Source organism: Bufo gargarizans, unplaced genomic scaffold, assembly GCF_014858855.1.
Source record: "Bufo gargarizans isolate SCDJY-AF-19 unplaced genomic scaffold, ASM1485885v1 original_scaffold_889_pilon, whole genome shotgun sequence".
In the NCBI taxonomy this organism is placed as follows: domain Eukaryota; kingdom Metazoa; phylum Chordata; class Amphibia; order Anura; family Bufonidae; genus Bufo; species Bufo gargarizans.
The window spans coordinates 365072-388265 of NW_025334745.1; the positions used below are offsets into that span (position 1 = coordinate 365072).

The 23194-nt window shown below is 46.2% G+C and overlaps 1 protein-coding gene, 1 long non-coding RNA gene and 1 other non-coding gene across 7 annotated transcripts; 2 read left to right on the top strand and 1 right to left on the bottom strand.

Moving 5' to 3' along the window:
- Positions 1–2779: 2779 nt before the first annotated feature.
- On the top strand, positions 2780–5031 carry LOC122924176 (mid1-interacting protein 1-B-like). 5 transcript variants are annotated; one of them, XM_044275119.1, is made up of 3 exons: positions 2829–3075; positions 3255–3336; positions 4534–5031. In XM_044275119.1, the coding sequence occupies exon 3, from the start codon at positions 4545–4547 to the stop codon at positions 5007–5009; it is 465 nt and encodes a 154-aa protein (XP_044131054.1). In that variant the 5' UTR covers positions 2829–3075; positions 3255–3336; positions 4534–4544; the 3' UTR covers positions 5010–5031. The 5 variants fall into 5 exon arrangements, with proteins under 5 accessions (XP_044131053.1, XP_044131054.1, XP_044131052.1 ...); XM_044275120.1 differs by having other exon boundaries at positions 2839–2923; XM_044275118.1 differs by lacking the exon at positions 3255–3336 and having other exon boundaries at positions 2780–2923.
- Positions 5032–17955: 12924 nt separating this feature from the next.
- LOC122924177 lies at positions 17956–18693 on the bottom strand. Its single transcript, XR_006387379.1, has 2 exons — positions 18582–18693; positions 17956–18201 (listed from the first exon to the last, which is right to left on the bottom strand). It is a non-coding gene; the product is annotated as an uncharacterized LOC122924177 (long non-coding RNA).
- Positions 18694–22298: 3605 nt separating this feature from the next.
- On the top strand, positions 22299–22371 carry TRNAA-AGC. The gene has a single exon. It is a non-coding gene; the product is annotated as a tRNA-Ala (tRNA).
- The last annotated feature ends 823 nt before the right edge of the window (positions 22372–23194 follow it).

The following is a 23194-nucleotide window of genomic DNA, read 5'->3' on the forward strand; positions in this document are numbered from 1 at the left end:
ATGTTCGAGAATTCTCCTTCTGAATTCTCTGACTGTCTTACCGACATAGATGATCAATGTCTCAGCCGAGACAAGATCCTATATCTGGGAGCTTCTACACGCAGAGCCTTCTCCTAGCCGGGGTGGCTGGCACACTCACTCTAACTTCCTTCTCCACCCATGAGGCAGGATGTGGGAGCAACCCACTCTGCTCACAGAGGGGGGAGCTGAACTGGAATGAACTATTCCAGCTCAGAAACACTAAACTGAAACTTAGCTCCTTGCCAGAACATTGCTGCCACCTGCTGGTGAACATGAAAATTGCAACAGTTATACATTTGACAAGGTTTAGAATGCACAGTTGTGAGGATATTATGTGAAATTACATGAGATGACAAGGTTTAGGCTCTTAACAGGTTGTAGCGGGGTAGAAGAGTTTAGTAACACAACTCTGGGGTGTTACACAAGAACTACCAAAGATGCACCTAATTTATGACAGGGTGCACGCCCCGTGATAAATTATGGACATCTTCCAACAACAAAGCCGGCGTGAAATGTCAAAAAATGAAGGCGTAAAAGACTGGCATAAAAAGACTTTGTAAATGACCCCCTTTGTTTTTGCAAAAACAACATGCGTCGAATGCGGTTTTTGCATTAGAAATCAGAAATGGCTGTGGATTTCAGCTTCTCCATTGCAAAGAGTGAAATCCGCAGTCGACATGTTGCTGACTTCAAATCCTCTCCGCAGGTTTACACTGCATATTGATACCGGCTGTGTGTGTTCCACATTTTGTGGCACAGAACGTCCTGCCGTCTATAGAACCATACGTGAAAATCTCACCGCATCCGCACTTGCTTGCGGATGCTTGCGATTTTTACGCAGCCTCATTTACTTTTTGCTGCGTTCTATGGGGCCTGCATTGCTGCGATTTTCATGCAATGCACCAGTGATGCGTGAAAATCACTGCTCATGTGCACAGCCCTATTGGAGTGTGTGGGTCCGGATTCAGTGCACCCGCACGGAATTCTAGCCCGTGTGAAAGGGGCCTTAAGGCTGCATTGACATGGCAGTGTGTGGTCTGTGTGGCAACTACATTTCCTCACGCGACTGCATCTCATGTGAGCCAAGCTCACTGCATCATAATGATCTATCAGCAGTACTGTTCAGTACTCACAGCATCATTTGAGTATAAGACATTGGACCTGCAGTAGGACTGGAACTGAAGTGAGCTTGGTCCAAGCAATGCAGCTGTCACTTGGACCACACAGAGCCATGTGAATGCAATCGAAGGGCTCATTCACACGACAGTATGTATTTTGCGGTCCACAAAACACGGATCTGCAAAAAAAAAAAACGGATGACATTCGTGTTACATCCTTTTTATTTTTTTGCGGATCGATTGCACACGGAGTCATTTCCAATTTTTTTCAAGCCCCATTGAAATGAATGGTTCCCTATACGGACCTGTAAAAAAAACAGAACAGAAACGGAAGAAAAATACGCCCTAAGGCCTCATGCACACGACCCTTGTTGTGTTCTGTTTCGCAAAATGGGGTTCCGTTGTTCCGTGATCTGTTTCCGGTTTTGTTTCCGTGTGTCTTCCTTTATTTTTGGAGGATCACCAGACATGAAGGAAAGTAAAAAAAAGTCTAAGTCAAGTTTGCCATGCAAATGATAGGAAAAAAACGGATGCGGACGCGGATGACAATCTTGTGTGCCTCCGCGGTTTTTCACGGTCCCATTGAGTTGAATGGGTCCGCGAACCGTTTCCGTGAAAAAAAAATGGATAGGTTATATTTTTTGGACGGACTGCAACCACGGATCACGGACGCGGATGACAAACGGTGCATTAGCCGAGTTTTCAACGGATACATTGAAAGTCAATGGGTCCGCAGAAAATCACGAAAAACGGAACAACGGACATGGAATGAAACAACGGTCGTGTGCATGAGGCCTATAAGACATTGGACCTGCAGTAGGACTGGAACTGAAGTGAGTTTGGTCCAAGCAATGCAATGTATGTATTTTGCGGTCCACAAAACACGGATCTGCAAAATAAACGGATGACATTTGTGTTACATCCTTTTTATTTTTTTGCGGATCGATTGCACACGGAGTCATTTCCAATTTTTTTTAAGCCCCATTGAAATGTATGGTTCCCTATACGGACCTGTAAAAAAACGGAACAGACACTTATTTGTCTGCTTGTCTTTTCCAAGTCTGACATGTATCGACTTTGTATCAACTTTGTATTCAATTTATACTCGCAATTAATATATCAGTATGGCCTGCGTGCCTAGACCTTGGTATCCTGTTTACCCCCCTGTTTTCTATAGAAAATTACAATAAAAATATAAATAAAAATAAAAAACGGAACAGAAACGGAAGAAAAATACGCCCTAATGATCATGTTGAAACCAACCTAAGGTCTCATTCACACTTGTGTATTTCATTAGTTTTTGTCTCTTTTTATTTTTTTTTTCTATGCCAAAACCAGGAAAGGATGATAAACACAGAAAAATATAATGGAAACTTTTTTTTTTAAAACACACAAAAAAAAACAGATACAAAATACTGATCAAGTATGCAATTGTGAAAGAGACCTAGCATTGTTCTGACCCCCCCCCCCCCAATCCTACAGAGAATAACATCCTGCTTTTAACTCTCGCACTGCCGCAGGGCACAGCCTAGACTCAGGACTTGTGAGCGTCAGACAGGCTCCTCTGGCAGTGAAGAGGTGCAGAGATGAGGGTGTGCTGTTCTGCGCTGCTGGCCAATAGCAGAGGATCAGCTGAGGAGCAGAGCTGCAGCAGGGTGGCCTCCTCCATAAATAGAGCAGCAGCTGGGCGAGGGGGCAGTGCTTGCTTGCTTGTAGGTGCCAAGTCTTTTAAGAAAGGACTTTGTGCTGGAACCTGGACAGAGAGGAAGGATGACCATCTAATGGTAACCGACACTATGTCTAGGGAGCGGTGTATTGTATGTATCAGGGGATGCACAGCCGGCAATGAATTAGTATGACCGAGATCTTTGGTTTGGGTGGATCTGATCTCTTACCCATCATCTGTCTTGGTTAGAACTTTTGACTCACAGATAAGGTATTGCAGTGGAAATTTAAAAGTTTTCTTAAAGCTTTTTTAATGTTTTGTAGAAGGCATAACTGCTTTAGCTGTTTTTTGAACTACAAGTCTCAGCAAGCTGTTTGCAGACAATGCTTGAAGTCTGCTCGTTGTGCAGGGTTGGGCTCTGTTTACATTGCTTCCTTTTTTTTTGACAGAAGGATAAAAAAGCCAAAGGCTCATTTATTCAGAGCACATTCATTGTATGGCTTGCACAATGGTGGCACACTACATCCCTGTGTGAGTACAGTCCGGATGTGTCGGTGTTTTATGGCGGGCTGCAAACGTTGGGTCCTGAACTTCTTCCTTTTTTTTTTTTTTTTTTTTTAGTCTCATTCACACTTGGGTGTTGTGTATAAGTACAGTATTTGTAAGCTAAAACGTGGGAGATGTGCAAAATGACTATTTCTGTGTGCAGGTTCCATTTGGGCTAGGCTTACAAACACCACGGCTAGCCCTGACCAGAAACCGGCTTTGTAAAAGTGACTAAGCCTGGGCAGCGCCTCTCCTCTCCTCCAGCGTGGGGAGCACTGGGTGGCACCATCTTCCTGTACTCTATGTACACCTGGCTCATGATGTTATGCCAAAAGAAAGTGTGCCTGAGCTTAGAGCGAAGTAAGGGGAGGATAGTCAACAGCCACCTACCTCTACCCATGCATGCTCGGCATATCTGCTCCAGAGAGAGGGGCCACTTCTTCTCTCCTAGGATCACAACACCCAGACCCTTAGATACTTCATTAGTACATCTCAGTTTTGAAACTGCCATTTTTACAAACCTCGTGCTTTTTAACACTATTTTCAGGGAGACAACTGCAGAAGAAAAAAGAAGCAAAAAGATTAAGTTTAACCAACTTTTACAAAGCGGTTCTCTAGTCAGCATTTTGCGGCGGTATTTGTATGCCTAAACGTAGAACTTTGCGGTCCCCAATGCACGGGCAACATCCGTGCTGCGGTCGGGAAGGATCGAGATATATTCAACTTGAATGGGTCTGTGATCCGTCTGCACCGCAAAAAAATAAAACTTGTTTTATATTTCTTATTTTTTTTGCGGTGCGGAGGCATGGACAGAAGCACCACGGAAGTTCAAGTGAATGGGTCCGCATCCGTAATGTGGGGAGCACACGGCCGGTGCACGCATATTGCGTACCCGCTCTTTGCGTGCCGGGTAACTGCTGTGTGCATGAGGCCTAAATCAGGATCTGATCAGTGGGGGTCCGACACCTGGAAGCCCCGCTGATCAGCTGTTTGAGAAGACAATGGCAGTAGCGCCACGGCCTTCTCGCAGCTTTCCCTAGGCCATGAGGTGTCACATTTTATCCCACATGTGGCCTAGGCGCTACCAACCCCTCATCCACCGCAGCTTCCGTGGAAAGGCCATTAAAACAAGTGTGCAAAAAAGTTAAGTGGTCTAATTATATATAATTTATTTATTTTCAGACTAAAGCGCCATGGAAGTGTCAGAGTACAGTCCGCACCGCCATTCCCTCCTAGATGCCATCCACCGTTTCAACACTGCCACGACCATCATGGATGAGACGATCATGGTTCCCAGTATGCTACAGGACATTACCCCAGCCAAAGAAGAACCGGAAGAGCCCATCAAACCTAAGGATCTCCTTGGCCAGAACAATAATCTCTATGATTCCTATCTCCTTCTGAAGTCTCTGAGAAACGACATGAAATGGGGCGTGCATCATGAAAACGGAAAAACGGAAGATCGCTGCCCTGACAAGGAAGCGCCAGAGGAAGAGACTGGTGACCTAGTGGACCAATTTCAGCATCATTTAAGAGGGCTCTTGTCTGTCCTAACAAAGCTGACCAAAAAAGCCAATCTGCTAACCAACTGTTACAAGAAGGAGGTTGAGACTGGGAATTCACATGCGCGACCATTTTCTAGCAACCATTATTACTGAGAATTAAACTACATTTGCTTCATTTGTACTTGGGTTTTTATGGGCTCTAGGATAGTCTGTCTAGGGCAGGGATGCTCAACCTGTGGCCCACCAGCTGTTGCAAAACTACAACTCCCAGCATGCCTGGACAGCTTACAGCTATCGGCCTACAGAAGGGCATGGTGTCGGCCTAAAACAGCTGGAGGGCCGCAGGTTGAGCATCCCTGGTCTAGGGTGTTGGCTACTGGTGTTGAGGGAATTGCATTGTCCCTTGCACGTTTAACTGCGTTACGTGGTCAATTATTTAGACCAGGCATGCTCAACCTGCGGCCCTCCAGCTGTTGTAAAACTACAACTCCCACAATGCCCGGCTGTAGGCTGTTCGGGCATGCTGGGAGTTGTAGTTTTGCAACAGCTGGAGGGCCGCAGGTTGAGCATGACTGATTTAGACTATATCCAAAGTTCCAGCCACTCTTGGGGTAAGTGCAAACGGGATGTATATTCTATAGCTTTGTGTGCAGAAAATCCAAAGAGCTTCACTGTCCCAGCAAAGTGGTGGGAGATTTTAGGAAGTGTGTGTGTGTGTGTTTTTTGCGGAGCATATCAATGTATGTTGGATTCTGCCCTGGGTGACATCCGCAGAATTTCTGCTCTGGAAAGAATGCCTTGTATGGCTGTATCCTGAGCCTAAATTGGGGGTCGCCACCCTTCGGCACTCCTGTTGCTACTATAGTACAACTCCCAGCATCCCCACTTGTTCAGCTGTTCTATAAGATGCCTTTATTGTCACTGTACAATACAATAACTCCCATAGAAATGAATTGTAGTTTGAGCACCGCTGCGGTGCCGGAGGTTGCTGGTACCTGGCCTAAATGAGACACTGCTGACTTCACTAACTGCTTCGATATTTTAGGGGTTGGGATAATAAAGGGCCAGAATGGGTTACAGGTTTTTTATTTTTTTATTTCAATTGTCAACCCCCTGAAAAGTGACCACATGAATGTACGGACAGACTGACGGGGACATTAGAGCAGGTTTCTGGTAAACCTCTATCCATGCTCCTATTTTTCCATTATTCACTTGTGTAGCTAAAGCCACTATTTAAATTTCTCTACATCAAAGGCTCATTCACACGATCGTATGCATGAGTCTGCAATTTTGCGGAACGAGTGCGGACCCGTTTATTTCAATGAGGCCGCAAAAGATGCGGACAGCGCTCCGTGTGTTGTCCGCATCCGTTGCTCCGCAAAAATATAGAACATGTCCTATTGTCCGTTTTGCGAACAAGGATAAGCATTGTTACAATGGATCCGCAAAAAAAGTCATATGGATTTATTTTTATTTTTTTATGCCCCGGACCGCAAAACCCATACGTTTGTGTGCATCTAGCCCAGGGATGGCCAACCTGAGGCTCGCCAGCTGTTGCAAAACTACAACTCCCAGCATGCCCAGGCTACCTACAGCTATCAGCAGGGCATGGTGGGAGTTGTAGTCTTACAACAGCTGGAGAGCCTCAGGTTGGCCATGCCTGATCTAGCCTAATGGGCCTCCCGTTACGCAAATTTTGGAATGCACACGGGCGGCATATGTTATTTGAAGACCACAATGTGTGCTCGTGTGAATGTGCCCTAAATGTGTTGTAACTGTGCGCCCTAACATCTGGCGAAAAAGCCTTTGCCTATTGACAAACTAAGAGTTGAGAATGTATTTTTGCTACTGAAGATTGAAATGTTGCTGTTGTTAATATGCATTTTTTTTTTTTTTAAATACTGATATATGTGTAATTCTGTTTTGTGTGGATAATCTTGTATTTTCTTACTAAGGAAAGGCTTCTGCGAGTGGCAGTCAAAGATTTCGGACATTTACTAACCGGTGTCCAGGCCTCATTATATAAGATCATCCATTGATTACAACAACTGCCATTGACTAGGGAGAGGCTGACTACAGGAGTCTTCAGGATTACTTTCATGATGTCATGTTTGTCCTTATGAACAGTACTCTGCTCCCATGTTTTGTGTATGACGTGAAGGCTTGAGGGGGTATGTGCCATATGTAGCCATAGGGTCCTATGCACCAAACAGAAAATGTAGGCTGTGCTTTCCTATACTGAGGGATACAGTAAAAACCCTATACTGCGCTTTATCGTGCCCATCCTGTGGTATATATCAAACTGCCTTCAGATGTATGAACTGTATATACAAATCGGCTGTCAGTGGATATTGCAACCCATGTCCTCTAATGGGATACTGATCAGGACGTCTTATGTCAAGCTATGATCCTTTCATTCCTATAAGGATATTCCAGTTGGATAGGGAATAACTTGTACCAACTGGAATACCACTAAGCCTGTAAGGTGGTCATTTGCAAAGACCGGTGGTCTGAGCTGCTGGAGCAGGACCATTATTTATAAGTCCTTTGAAAAGTTACAAAGGTGTCTTGTGACTACTTTTACACCAAAATCTGACGTAAGTATGTTGGTAAATGACCCCCTAAGTTTATCATCGATGCACAGCCATCAAAACTGGAATAGCAAGCATTTGGTGGAGGTTATCTTGCATACAGACGTTGTCGTTTTGCGGTCCACAAATTGCAGATCTTCAAAACATGGATACCGGCCTTGTGCATTTTGCGAAACAGAACGGCCGGCCCCTAATGGAACAGTCCTATCCTTGTTTGTAATGGCGATTTATAAAAAAAAAATTTTTTATTTTTTGGGACCATTGAAGTTAATGGTTCTGCATCCAGGCCACAAAAAGCTGGAATGGAGAAATGCATTAGTGTGCATGAGCCCTAAGGGATGTTGCCACCTGTAGCAAGAAAAAAAAAAGCATTTGGTATTTGCAATAACATACCTGTGTTTTTATGCTGCGTTTTCTTCCAACAAAGGGGGAAGGGCATACACCGTAAAAAACTGAATTACATTAAAGGGGTTTTCTCATCTCAGACAATGGGGGGCCTATCGCTAGGATATGCCCCCATTGTCTTACAGGTGCAGGTCCCATGGCTACTATGTTAAAGCGGTTGTCTGTCACAGATGATGGGGACATATCGCTAGGATATGCCCCCATTGTCTGATGGGTACAAGTCGCAGAGGTGGCACCCGCACCTATATCGAGAATGGAGCCCCGAAAGTGAAGGAGGGCGCACTGAGCATGCGTAGCCGCCCTCCATTCGTTTCTATGGGGCCGCCGAAAATGGCCGAGCTCCATTCTCGATATAGGTGCGGGTCCCAGTGGTGGGACCCACACCTGTAAGACAATGGGGGCATATCCTAGCGATATGCCCCCATTGTCTATGCTGAGACTACCTTTTGATCATTGTCAGCCCAACCCACCACTATATTATGTGCACGAGAGTCCCCAACAGGTTATGCTGGGAGAGGAGAATTGGATGTGGTTTTCAATGCCCAATTATTTTGCTCTCTTGTGAGTTGAACAGGTTCTGAGATTATTTAACAATCTTAGATTATCCCTACGATGTTTTAAAATAAAGACTCTCCCCTTTCTCCAATGCTGGTCCTGACGTCCTACCACTGTGTGGCTGCAGCAGTCACATGCGGTCTACAATCACCACTGCAGCCGGTTACTGTCCATCACGGAGGACGGTGATCGGGTGCAGCAGTCACATGCTGTCTACAATCCCCACTGCAGCCGGTTACTGTCCATCACGGAGGGCGGTGATCGGGTGCAGCAGTCACATGCTGTCTACAATCACCACTGCAGCCGGTTACTGTCCATCACGGAGGGCGGTGATCGGGTGCAGCAGTCACATGCGGTCTACAATCACCACTGCAGCCGGTTACTGTCCACCACGGAGGGCGGTGATCGGGTGCAGCAGTCACATGCTGTCTACAATCACCACTGCAGCCGGTTACTGTCCATCACGGAGGACTGTGATCGGGTGCAGCAGTCACATGCGGTCTACAATCACCACTGCAGCCGGTTACTGTCCACCACGGAGGGCGGTGATCGGGTGCAGCAGTCACATGCTGTCTATAATCACCACTGCAGCCGGTTACTGTCCATCACGGAGGACTGTGATCGGGTGCAGCAGTCACATGCTGTCTACAATCACCACTGCAGCCGGTTACTGTCCATCATGGAGGGTGGTGATCGGGTGCAGCAGTCACATGCTGTCTACAATCACCACTGCAGCCCGTTACTGTCCATCACGGAGGACGGTGATCGGCTGCAGCAGTCACATGTGGTCTACAATCACCACTGCAGCCGGTTACTGTCCATCACGGAGGACGGTGATCGGGTGCAGCAGTCACATGCGGTCTACAATCACCACTGCAGCCGGTTACTGTCCATCACGGAGGGCGGTGATCGGGTGCAGCAGTCACATGCTGTCTACAATCCCCACTGCAGCCGGTTACTGTCCATCACGGAGGACGGTGATCGGCTGCAGCAGTCACATGCGGTCTACAATCACCACTGCAGCCGGTTACTGTCCATCACGGAGGACTGTGATCGGGTGCAGCAGTCACATGCGGTCTACAATCACCACTGCAGCCGGTTACTGTCCACCACGGAGGGCGGTGATCGGGTGCAGCAGTCACATGCTGTCTACAATCACCACTGCAGCCGGTTACTGTCCATCACGGAGGACTGTGATCGGGTGCAGCAGTCACATGCTGTCTACAATCACCACTGCAGCCGGTTACTGTCCATCATGGAGGGTGGTGATCGGGTGCAGCAGTCACATGCTGTCTACAATCACCACTGCAGCCGGTTACTGTCCATCACGGAGGACTGTGATCGGGTGCAGCAGTCACATGCTGTCTACAATCACCACTGCAGCCGGTTACTGTCCATCACGGAGGACTGTGATCGGGTGCAGCAGTCACATGCTGTCTACAATCACCACTGCAGCCGGTTACTGTCCATCACGGAGGACGGTGATCGGGTGCAGCAGTCACATGTGGTCTACAATCACCACTGCAGCCCGTTACTGTCCAGCACGGAGGACTGTGATCGGGTGCAGCAGTCACATGCTGTCTACAATCACCACTGCAGCCCGTTACTGTCCATCACGGAGGACGGTGATCGGGTGCAGCAGTCACATGCGGTCTACAATCACCACTGCAGCCCTTTACTGTCCATCACGGAGGACGGCGATCGGGTGCAGCAGTCACATGCTGTCTACAATCACCACTGCAGCCCGTTACTGTCCATCACGGAGGACGGTGATCGGCTGCAGCAGTCACATGCGGTCTACAATCACCACTGCAGCCGGTTACTGTCCATCACGGAGGACGGTGATCGGGTGCAGCAGTCACATGCTGTCTACAATCACCACTGCAGCCGGTTACTGTCCAGCACGGAGGACGGTGATCGGGTGCAGCAGTCACATGCTGTCTACAAACAGTGGTGGACGAATCGGAACAGTACAGCTAGAAAAAATATTTGGGGATTTTTATAGGGTGTCGTCCTATAAGTCTATTTTAATTATCTCACACAACCTCATTACTTTGCAGGCAGTTATCTGTAATGAACAGTGTGTTCCTGATAATTGCCTGCTTGTCAGAAGGCGAGAGCTACCTTCATGCAGTAATCATCCTTTGTAGGGGAACACTTGCTTGTCTGCATTCGGGTTCTGTTACACAGGATGATTTGCTGTCTGCATCCACTATGCTTTACCTGTCGAATGAGCATTTGCTTGTTAGTCAGTGGCACCTTTTACATGCAGTGATTATTGGGGATAATGGCCAATAAACTGCCCCATCTCTCGCGACTGAAAACCCATTCATGCTTGGCTGAGTGTGGAAGAGTTGGGAGAAATGTTGCATTCAGCCAACAGCTACTGAAGGTGTATGACCACCTTAAAACGAAGGAGCTGTCAGGCCTCCTTTACACAGCCGTAGTGCTCCCGTGGCCGCATATGGCGGTTCCGCAGTACACGGGGCACCAGCCATGTGCATTCTGCATCATGGATGCGGACCCGTTCACTTGAGATGCAGTGTGGAATGGAAGCATGGAACAGAACACAACGGAGTGCTTCCGCGGGGTTCCGAGCCGTGCTTCTGTTCCGCAAAAAATGTGATCTTGTTCTATATTTTTGTGGAACAGACGGATCACAACTCCAAGTTGAATGGGTCTGGATCCGTCCCGGCCGCCGCACGGATGTTGCCCGTGCATTGGGGACTGCAAATTGCTGTCCCCAGAGCATGGAACCAATACGTTTGTGTGAAAGAGGCCTAAGGCGTCGAGAGTTCACATGCCGTTGTTTTTCCGTTCTTCTGATCTACCAGAACAGAAAAACAAAGTTCTGTTAAAAAACAAACAAAAAAAAAACACACATCCTGTGCATGCACATTTGGCATCTGTTTCCGCCATTTCTATCTTAGACTTTTTTTTTATTTTTTATTATCTATACGGATCTCAGGCAGAAATGCTTCCAATGGGGGCCATGTGTGCATAACTGATGCACAAGATCTGCTTGTTTTTCTCTTCTTCTGACCAGAAAAATAACTTTTATTTTTTTTGGCCAGAAAAACAAAACCATAACCCGATAAACTGATATCAGCTCGTTCATAGGGTGATTGCACCTTTTACACAGGCCACTTATCAGGAACGAGTATTTATACAAACGCTCCTACGTGATAATCTGCCTGGTCACATGTCCATGTAAAAAGACCCTTAATGTTCTAGGTCATTCTATTGATTACTATCTCCCTCATCAACAGGATATGCAGAGTGGTCGCCACCGATGTGTATGTGAGGGATAAAAGAGACACGCTGCGTCTGACGGCTTTCATGTTGTCCTTTATAGCCAATTGCTTGACACTTGCCGGCTGTTTTGAATGTTCAGTTGGACAACTCTAGAACGGAGTTGTAGAAGTGCTTACAAAACAGTCTCTTATCTCACCGAGCCTGATGGCTCCAGCTGGGTTATCTTGTGGTTTAAGGCTGCAGTCCCATGTCACTGGGAAAACTTGTAACAGCCAGTTTAAGTCTATAGGGCTATAAACATGGATGTTTTTGTTTTGTTTTTTTACGGCCAGTGAATAGTGGCCGTCGGATATAAGACATACTATGTAGTGTTGAGCGAACTTGTTTTAAGTTCGGCGTCTAAAGTTCGGGTTATTGAAGTATCCCGTTATGGATTCTAAATTCCGTTATGGTCCGTGGTAGCGGAATCCATAACGGGATACTTCGATAACCCGAACTTTAGACGCCGAACTTAAAACACAAGTTCGCTCAACACTAATACTATGTTTTGCCATTTTTAAAGCCAAAAGAACCCCACTGAAATCAACGGCTCCTAGACAGAAGTGCACCCGTCTAAAGAATGGGTAAACTGTAAAAAAATATATATTTGCCTCATCTACTTGCATGAGCAGGGACACTTGCTGTACTCGACTATCTCTGAAACACCCATAGAAATGAATGGAGCGGACACGCACATTCCCGTCAGGCCTCTCGGTTCATTTCTGGGGGCTCCACTAGTACAGGGTCATTTTATAACTGGAATACCCCTTTAATTGCACCCCTGAAGTGCATTTGAAATTCTTGGTTCACAAGTGTTGAACTCCGGTAGTCTGTTCCGGCAAAAGAGCAGACTACTGGAATTTAATGTATCCGACTAAGGCCTCTTTCACACTTGCGTTGTCCGGATCCGGCGTGTACTCCATTTGCCGGAATTACATCCCGGATCCGGAAAAATGCAAGTGAACTGAAAGCATTTGAAGACGGATCAGTCTTCAAAATGCGTTCAGTGTTACTATGGCAGCCAGGACGCTATTAAAGTCCTGGTTGCCATAGTAGTAGTGGGGAGCCGGGGAGCAGTATACTTACCGCCTGTACGGCTCCCGGGGCGCTCCAGAATGACGGCATAGCGCCCCATGCGCATTGATGACGTGATCCGTGTGATCACGTCATCCATGCGCGTGGGGCGCCCTGACGTCACTCTGAAGCGCCCCGGGAGCCACACGGACGGTAAGTATACTGCTCCCCACTATTACCATGGCAAACAGGACTTTAGCGTCCCGGCAGCCATGGTAACCTTTCAGAAAAAGCTAAACGTCCGATCCGGCAATGCGCCGAAACGAAGTTTAGCTTAAGGCCGGATCCGGATCAATGCCTTTCAATGGGCATTAATTCCAGATCTGGCCTTGCGGCAAGTGTTCAGGATTTTTGACCGGAGCAAAAGGCGCAGCATGCTGCGGTATTTTCTCCGGCCAAAAAAAACGTTCCGTTCCGGAACTGAAGACGTCCTGATGCATCCTGAATGGATTTCTCTCCATTCAGAATGCATTGGGATAATCCTGATCAGGATTCTTCCGGCATAGAGCCCTGACGACGGAACTCTACGCCGGAAGACAAGAACGCAGGTGTGAAAGAGCCCGTAGCCGTATACGCCGCCCCGGCTTTCGATAGGACAAATGTGCCAAATTGTGATTAGATACAGAATGTGTATAAAGGGTCAGGCACATCTGTATTTTTGGCAGCCCTAGATGTGCACTGATTGTTTACCCCTTACTTATATAGCTCTTGGATTCCAAGATTAGTCTTCTCATTAATATGCAAATTTAAAGATGGGCGAATTGACTTGTCTCATTAGCAGGACTTCTTCACCTGTGGAGGGCTGTCACTGCAGGTCAAGAAGCGCCCACCTGCCGCTAGATTGGCAGGGCCGGAAATTAAAGGTCCTTTTTATATGGACTGGTTATCAAGCAAATAATCGGGGATAAGTGTTTGTTTAAACGCCGCTTCCTATTAATCTGCCTGTGTGAAAGGCATCCGGGGATCGTGCTGTTCTGCTCGCATGGAAAATCATTATTCCTGCGCAGCAGGTCGTGGTGCTGGATCAATGAGAGAAAATATATAAATATATCTTATTGGAACAAGCGATCACCGTTCCCGTTCACTTGCCCCCATACATTGGAGGTGAATGCTACATGTAAAGGCGGCACTAAGCTCTGCTGATCATTTGACAGTGATCGGGTGCATCTGCTCCCTTCCCGATAAATTGTCAGATCATTGGTCCGGCGCTGACAATTTCCTGCCTTCGCCGCTGCTCCAATTAGCCAAGCAAGGGAGGAAGCTCTGCTTCAGAGCAGCGATTGCGCCGCTACTCTTCTTCGGCGCTTCTGATCTTGCTCAGGTAATTGGAGCAGCGGCGCAGGCAGGAAATGATCAGGGCCGAGGTAAATGCCCTGTCAATCTAGATGCAGATAGGGACCTCTTCTTCTGCAGGTGAAGCAATCGATTCGCTTGTCTCTAAGGCAAATGTAAAGTATCATCGGGAACAACCATTCCTGCGAATGGTCATCCCTGACAATCTGGCCATGTAAATGTGCCGCCGATAAACGAGCGAAATGCCTACAGGCACCACCGATGAAAACTTCTGGGCAGCCGATTGTGTGGTCTAAACAGTGATCTGCTGCTCAAACATACAATAGCAATCCCTTGTCCTCGCACAGTGGAGGCGATCGCACAGTGGAGGCGATCGCTGCATGTAAATGTGTCTCCTTCACTGAGTGATCAGCCGACTGTTGGGAAGGAACGTTTCCTTACCGACAGTCGGCTGATCTTTCAGTAAAGGAGAGACATTTACATGCAGTGATCGCCTCCACTGCGCGATCGCCTCCACTGTGTGTTTGAGCAGCAGATCACTGTTTAGATCGGCTGCAGAATCGTCCCGTCTAAATCCACCATATGAAAGGGGAGTGATGTCAAACCTGCTGTAATTTTAGCAGAGGGAGTTTCTGGGATCAGAATATTGATAGTATGGATAGGCTATCAACATCAGATTGATGGGGTCCAACTCTCGACAGCCCTGCCGATAACCTGTTTTGAAGGGGCCGCGGTACTCTTGTTAAATGGGTCATCTCAGACAATAGGGGCAATTGTCTTATTGGTGCGGGTCCCACCACTGGGACCTGCACCTATATTGGGAACGGAGCCTTGCAAAGTGGTGGCTGGAGGACTCCGGTCCGGTCATCACCAAGCGCTCTCCCCATAGAAGTGAATGGGAGCGCACCACACATGACTGGCCACCGCTCCCGTTTACTTCTTTGGGCCTGGCGGAAATAGCTGACCAGCTCTTGGCTATTTTTGGCGGCCTCCTAGAAAATGAATGGCGGGCGGCTGCATGCACAGTGCGCCCTCCACCACTTTCAGGGCTCCATTCCCGATATAGGTAAAGGTCCTAGAGGTGGCACCTGCACCTATAAGACAATGGGGGGCATATCCTAGCAATATGCCCCCATTGACTGTGATAAGACAACCCCTTTAACATAGCAGCTTTGGCCCTTTCAAGTGTGTTGGACCATCATCAGACAGCTGATAGGTGTGGGTGCTGAGAGTTGGATCTCCATCAATATTCTGATTCTGGAGAACTCCTATGGGGGCCCTGCACACGTGCATTTAGGTTTGCTTATTAACCTCTAAAAAAAAAAGCCATAGAAACTGCTTGTGTTTTTTTTTATCATCACGCACTGCACATTGTTTTCATGCTTTATTTTCCCTAAAGAGAAGCTAGTGCTTTAGTGGAGGTTTGTTTTTTTTTTTGCCTTTTTTTGTAAGGCCTCTTTGCCACAAGCATGACTGATTAGGTCCGGATGCGTTGAGGGAAACTCGCACCATTTTGCAAGCAAGTCCAGTCAGTTTTGTCTGCAATTGTGTTCAGTTGTTTTCTGCGCGGGTGCAATGCGTTTTAATGCATTTTTTCACGCGCTTGCTAAAAAAAACCTGAAGGTTTACAAACATCTAGCAACCATCAGTGAAAAATGCACTGCATCCGCACTTTCTTGCGGATGCAATGTGTTTTACACTGAAGCCCCATTCACTTCTATGGGGCCAGGCCTGCGTGAAAAACGTGGAATATAGAACATGCTGTTTTTTTTCACGCAACGCAAAACTGATGTGTGAAAAAGAAACGCTCATGTACACAGACCCAATGAAATGAATGGGTCAGGATTCGGTGCGGGTGCTATGTGTTCACGTCACGCACTTCACCCGCACAGAAAACTTGCTCGTGTGAAAGGGGCCCTAAGTGCTGAAGAACTTGCAGGGAACCTCTGAGACCGACACGAGACTCTCTGTTGTTGTGAAGTTCTAATGCAGAGGAAGTTGTGTGAGTGCACAGGCGGGAGCTACGCCTAGCAACAGCTGTATCTCTGCAGCCATGGTGACACGCTATCTGCCCAGGAAGCCAATACAAAGTCCCCTTTCCTGGTTGTTAGGATCTGGTTGGTTGGCAGAGATTTAACCTTCTCTTATCAGCCATTGGTTCTGTCTGTGGAGTGTTTACAGTTTTTGCTATCGTTTCATTAACTCCTTCTATGCCATACAGATGGTTTACACTTCTATCTGCAATTTACATGAAGGTTTTTTTTGTTTTTTTTTACCCCCTTTAAAAAGGAGTATGCTAACACGTGTTTAGCACTGCATCCAGACCGCACTTTGTACAGACTTAGGCCTCTTTCACACGAACGATACATATTCGGTCCGGGTGAGTTCAGTGAAACTCGCACCATTTTGCAAGCAAGTTCAGTTAGTTTTGTCTGTGATTGGGTTCAGTTTTTTCCGCGCGGGTGCAATGCGTTTTTCACGCGTGTGATAAAAAAAAAAACTGAAGGTTTGCAAACAACATCTCTTAGCAGCCATCAGTGAAAAACGCACCACCGCTTGCGGATGCAATGCGTTTTCACACAGATGCAATGCGTTTTCACACAGCCCCATTTACTTCTATGGGTGACTTTTTCAAGCATTCTGATAGTTTATGGGAAAACCTGCAAATATCTCTGTTTACCCACATTTATTACTGATGTTGTATTTACACCAGTGTTGGCAAGATTTGCTGCAAACTTATTGAAATGCATACACTTCTTACCAAATTTTGGTCATTTTTTAAATCTTTTTATGTCTGCTACAAGCAGATTTTTATTTTATTTTTTCACCAAATGTGTTCCTTTTCTCCTCACTCAACGCAATAAATGTTGTAGAAATTACATATCCTGTGAGGCCACGCTCACTTTTCAAATCTGCACAATTCTGTTGCACGTTGAAATATCCCTATTAGAAAAGGCTCAACTCATGCCAAAAACTGGTAAATGTATCCATAGGACCCCATGCACAAAATATACGCTAAGGGGGGGGGTTCACATCATGTTTTATGCCTCCGTTTGACGTATACATTACAAAAAATAGAAAAGATACAAAAACGCAGCACACTACGTTCTTGTATCTGGTAAAAATGTATTGATTTTTTGGGTTTAGTTTTTTACAATGGAACTCTATGGTGAACGGATGCCACTGTATGGGATCAGTCTGAGGCATCACGTTTTTTGTATACGTTAAAAGGATGGGAAAAACGTGATGCGAACCCAGCCTAACAGTGTCCTTTTTGGCAGATGATGGGTCGGTATGCATATGGGTACTTTTTGCATCTGAAAGCGTAATCTGCTGAGATTTTCTTTACAGTGTTTTATCTATATATATATCAGATGAAAGGAAAAATACCAGATATGAACGGCCCAAGCTGCATATAAAATCGTTTTTGTACATTGAAATGTGGCTTCTTAAAAAAAAACACATGTCAAAAACCTGATGACAAATGTGGTCAATTGTGCATTAGTTAGTGTTTTGTTTATCAAAAAAAAAAATACCCCAGCAACGTACAGTATATATTAACATGCAAAGTTTCGAGAAGTGCGTTCATGGCTTGACCCTCCAAATTCCCAAACTAGTCCCTCTACGAAGCCAAATTTGTTTTGCATAGTCGCTGTGTTCTTCAGCCAACAGGCACAATACCAGTCCCACAGCGAAATGTTCTCATGGGAAATGTTCAAGAGATGTTTGTATATAGAAACGGATCTTGGCGCTGATGCTTTTGGAGATGAAATGCAGTCGCGGCGTAGGTAGCCTGATAGGGTATTGCCACCTGCTGGTGTATTCGGGAATTATTTTATAGTATTGCTTAGGTGCTTTCTTTTTGAAAAAAAAACCAAAAACCTTTATTAGTGCACAACCTTAACATTTTATTTGTAGGTACCGTAATTATATAATGTAACCGACTATAAAGTCAAAAAACTGATTGGGCAATATATATTTTACACTACTGCGTCCATCTGTGGGTGAAGCCTGGCAAAGGTGATACTTGTGGCATCTATTGCAGATCTTACATTCGGATGACGGCTGAGTCTCTGTTTCTTCACATGTTCACATCACGCGTGATCACTGGCATATATGGACAGTGTGAACTGCTGTATCAGGGAAGATATAGAAGGGCCCCATCATTCTGCTGACACCAATCTCACAATGATGGCTCGTGTTAAGAAAAATCCTGGGAAACCCTTTTTTTTTAAAGACTAGCAGAAAAGTTTCACTTTGTACAAACTTACATATGAGCCCCTGGACATGGCCACGGCACCCAGAACACCTGTTAGCATTCTGGGGCTACATGGCGAACACAAGTTGGCACAAACACAAAATCACAAAAAATTCTACAGTTTTGGATTTTTTTTTGTGATTCTGGGATCAGTTCAGTGTCTGCACTACCACGCAGCCATCCGTGGTTGAGTGGTGCACGACGCAGCCAAGATCGCTGTGTAGCCCTGGCACAAGTGTTATATTTTATAGTCACCTGTATAGAAAGATTTTTCAGCCCCTTTATGCACATTAGTTCCCGGCGGCTCAGTAAGGTTGATACGGTCTCAGGAAGGAAGAGCTGTTTGCAGCTGTCACGCGTCTTCCGGGACCTGTCCCACTGGTCAGACTGTCACTATGTACAATCAGAGGGAAGCATCTGTTCTCACTTTCTGAATATGAAAACTGTGTAAGGCTAGTAACTGCCCTCATGTCTATAAAAATGCTGGCAGCTAGTGTGAGCATAGCCTAACAGATACCACAAGCACGCCAAGATGGACCCAGGCAGGGACTGCGTGTTAAAGAGCTGGGCATGCATGTACGCGAATATCTATGTTAAATCCCGTGCCTTGGTTGATGTCAGCCAATATTACCAAACACCACAACTAGGGCTTTATTTTATTTTTTTAATAACAACGTTCAGCAACAAAATTTGCACATGGGATTACAGTTTAGGGCTCATGCACAAAAATGTGTGCCGCAAACATCTGGCCTGCAATATACGGGCACCGGCCGCGTGCACACTGCATCACATTCACTTGCACAGAGGCACGGATCGGAAGCCCACAGATGCAGTATGGAGTGCTTCCGTGGGTTTTCTGTCCGTGCCTCCACACGCATGCACTACTTTTTTGCGGTATGCACCATCAGATGCGGATAGCGGATCCGGTTCAAGTGAATAGGTCCGCATCCACAGATGGCAGGCACGCGGTCAGAGCCTGTGCAGCAGAGGCACAACCAACGCATGTTCGTGTGTATGAGCCCTTAGGCCCCATTCACGACATGTCCTTTCTTGGTGCGGTCACAGCTATTAATGGCTGCTATGGAAGGCAAATGTAGGCGCATTCAGTGGGGGCCCCCTGAGACTTTTTGAAGCAGAATCCGCCTCGAATAATGCTGTTAAAATTCTCTGCGTAAACGGGGACTTAGGTTAGCTTCACATACTATTAGTTTTGGGGAAAAATGCGGCAGTTTTTTGTGTGTCAGTCTTTTAAGCAAAAAGACAAAAGTGGATTCAAAAGAAAGGGGAAATGTAAAGGTAAGATTTAGGGTGCCTGCCCGGGGAGCAGATATTCGTGAGGAAAAAACACGGCATAAGGATTCATGCACACGACCGTTGTGTGCATCCGTGTCCATTGTTCCGTTTTCTGTGATTTTCTGCGGACCCATTGACTTTCAATGGGTCCGTTGAAAACTCAGAAGATGCACCGTTTGTCATCCGCGTCCACTATCCGTGTTTCCCAACCGTCAAAAAAATATGACCTGTCCTATTTTTTTGGAAGGACAGCGGTTCACGGACCCATTCAAGTCAATGGGTCCGTGAAAAAGCACGGAGGCACACAAGATTGCCATCCGCGTCCGTGATCCATGTCTGTAGGCTACTTTAGCAGACGGATCCGCAGATCCGTCTGCATAAAAGCTTTTTCAGAGCTGAGTTTTCACTTTTTTCTATTTTGGATACTGGTATTTTTGTTAATTTAGTTGTGTTTAGAAAAAAACACAGCATGCGTTTTACCATCACCTTCTCTACGGGGGGGACACCACGAAGCAAGCGCTAGTGGTGAGACACACCCTGTGTGAAAGATGTCAGAAAAAAAGTGCCACAAAAACCACAGGTACCCAAAAAAAATATAATATTAAGTCCCATTGAAGTGAATGTTTCCGCATACGGACCTGTTTAAAAACAGAACGGAAAAAAATATATGTTTGTGTGCATAAGGGGAATAAGCCCTAACAGGATTTTCCTTTGGGGGAAGACTAGAGCCTGTAGTGAGATACTCGGATTGGGCACAAGGATCTGTGAAAAGAATGGCGGTGTGCATGGCCCCATTGAATTGCAGGGGTCAGTGTGCCATTTACTGAAGTATAATACAGTCGTGTGACACTTTGTGACACTTTTTGGTAATTGTTTTTGCTTATACGCTGTGGACAGATGACATTTTAAGGTCTATAGCAAAATATGGAAAAGTCTACGTGCACAGCGTTTATTTTCAAAATTCAGCCATGGGATTAAAGTATACACCTTGGAGGACACTGACAAAATGGAACAACAGGGCCCAGAATGTCTTTCAGACACAGTTCACCATTCCCAGGCTCTTCTGCTTGGATATTTTTAACATAAAGCCCCTTCTTGCCTCTTTCCACTTTGTCGTTGTGTTCAACACTCACTCTCCCTCCACCTCGGTACTCCATTGTGGTCCAGGGACAAGTGATCAGAAGATTGCATATTCAAGTCTCCTAAGGGGACTAGATATTACTATGTAGAAAAAATATATACATTATAAACATAAAAAAAATGAAAATCCACGATTCGCCATTTTTGGTCACCCTGTCACCCTCAAAAATTGAATTAAAAAAATTATCAAAAAGTTTTATATATCCCAAAATGGTACCATTAAAAAACGAAATCCCTCACAAAGCTCTGTAGAGGAAAATAAAAAGTTATAGCTGTCAGAATATGGTGAGTAAGTAGTAAGACATAATAAGCATGCAGTGCCACCGCCGGACCTCCGCCTCCATTATAGTCAATGGGGACGGAGCGGCAGGACGGATCCGACAGCCTGCTCACCCGCCGGGACAGCCTGCCGCTAATGTGAAAGTAGCCTTAGGTGTTGAAAAATGACAGCATGATTTTTATTATGCAGCAACACAGCAGCCCAGGTTTACTAATGTGTCTGCGCCCACTGTCTACAAATGGCACAAACTGGCATTGTTTCTACACTTATTCTAACATGCTTCAGGGGTGAGGTTCGGAGGGAAGGGGCAGGGCTCACCGGAAAAGAGATGGGGCCTAATATGCACCATTTTGTGCCGCAATTCTGGCTTAAAAAAAAAAATTAAAATCAGTCTCAAAGTAAACCAGCCATTAGCTGGTATAGTGACCGTGAAAAGTGTCTGCACCACATTCATCACCGAGCCTGAACCCCTAGGGTAAACCTGGTGCAGGTCTCGACAGCCGGCCTAAGCTTAAACTCCCAGCATGCATGCCTGCTCTTGTAAGAATTCACATAGAAATGAATGGAGCATGCTGGGACTTGTAGTTTCACAACAAGTGGAGTGCCGGAGGTTGCTGATCCCTGACCTATAATATACATTGCCTGCACAACCCCTTTAAGCCATCTTTAGGATTAGTAAATCTGGTCATGAAGACAACTATATAGTGACCACAGCAACTTGTACACTTCAGGCTACTTTCACACTTGCGTTGTTAATTCCAGTATTGAGATCCGGCAGAGAATCTCAATACCAGAATTAAACTGATCTGCTTTGATTTTGCACATCAGGACGCATCCGTTCCGTTAGGATGTGGTTGTGTGAAATCAAAACGGAAAAAAACGGATCTGTCAACGGATTGTTTTTGGTGCTGAATCCGTTTTTATGACCGGACACAAAACGCAATGCTGCCGGAACGGAAGGTCTCCTGATGCATCCGAAACGGATCTCTTTCTATGAGGACTAAACAGAATTTTTTTTTTTCTGGTATTGAGATCCTCTGCCGGAAAACTACGACACAAGTGTGAAAGTCGCCTCATAAATATTCTATCCAGTCCCTGCATAAGGGCTCTGCAAAGACACAATGCAGAATGAGGGGAACACGTAGCACAGCTTCCACAATAAGGCAGCGTCGCCCTCCACATTTATCGGAGCTGATGGTGGCGGTCCTGCACTGCTGATAAATTCCTGTCCTTGGACGCGCACTGTGCTCTCACAGGGAGGGGAATTAGCTCAGATGGTAGAGCGCTCGCTTAGCATGCGAGAGGTAGCGGGATCGATGCCCGCATTCTCCAAATACTTTTTCTAGCGCCACATAATTTTCAGGAATAATTCTTGCTCATAAATTACAAAACCGCATTAAAATAAAATTACAAAATGCAGCTTGTTCCGCCTTCTTTTATAAAAGCTGTGGTTACTGTTATGCGTCTCAAGGTCCAGTAGTGAATGACGAGAGAACGTAAAGAAAAGCTCTAAACATTTTATTTCGGAAAACTTATAAAGTTGACTCTACGGCTATGTTCACATCTCCGAGTTCGCCGGATTGCTGGATACTGCAGTGCACCAGCGGACCCCATAGATTATAACAGGACCCATCTGCTTTTTCGCATAAGTACTGCGTTTTGGCAAATTTTTTTTGTCTGGCTGAAACCTGTCACTCCGAAAAGTGGCCAAATCCCCGTCAGCTCCCATTATAGTCTATGGGGTCCGGCAGTGAACCGCACTATCCGGCAATGCCGGAACAGGTAATCAGAGATGTGAACGTAGCCTTAGGCTATTTTCACACTAGCGGCAGGACGGATCCGACAGGCTGTTCACCCTGTCGGATCCGTCCTGCCGCTATTTTGCCGTGCCGCCACTCCGTCCCCATTGATTATAATGGGGACGGGGGCGGAGCTCCGGCGCAGCACGGCGAAAGGTACTGCATGTCCGAATTTTTTGTCCGGCGGCCTCTCACCGCGCACTGCGCCGGAGCTCCGCCCCCATCCCTATTATAGTCAATGGGTACGGAGCGACGGTCCGGCGAAATAGCGATAGGACGGATCCGACAGGGTGAATAGCCTATCAGATCCATCCTGCCGCTAGTATGAAAGTACCCTAAGACAGTAACTACCCACA

Coding starts and splice junctions, on each gene's coding strand:
- LOC122924176 (XM_044275118.1), top strand. CDS start 4,545: ATGGAAGTGTCAGAGTACAGTCCGCACCGCCATTCCCTCCTAGATGCC.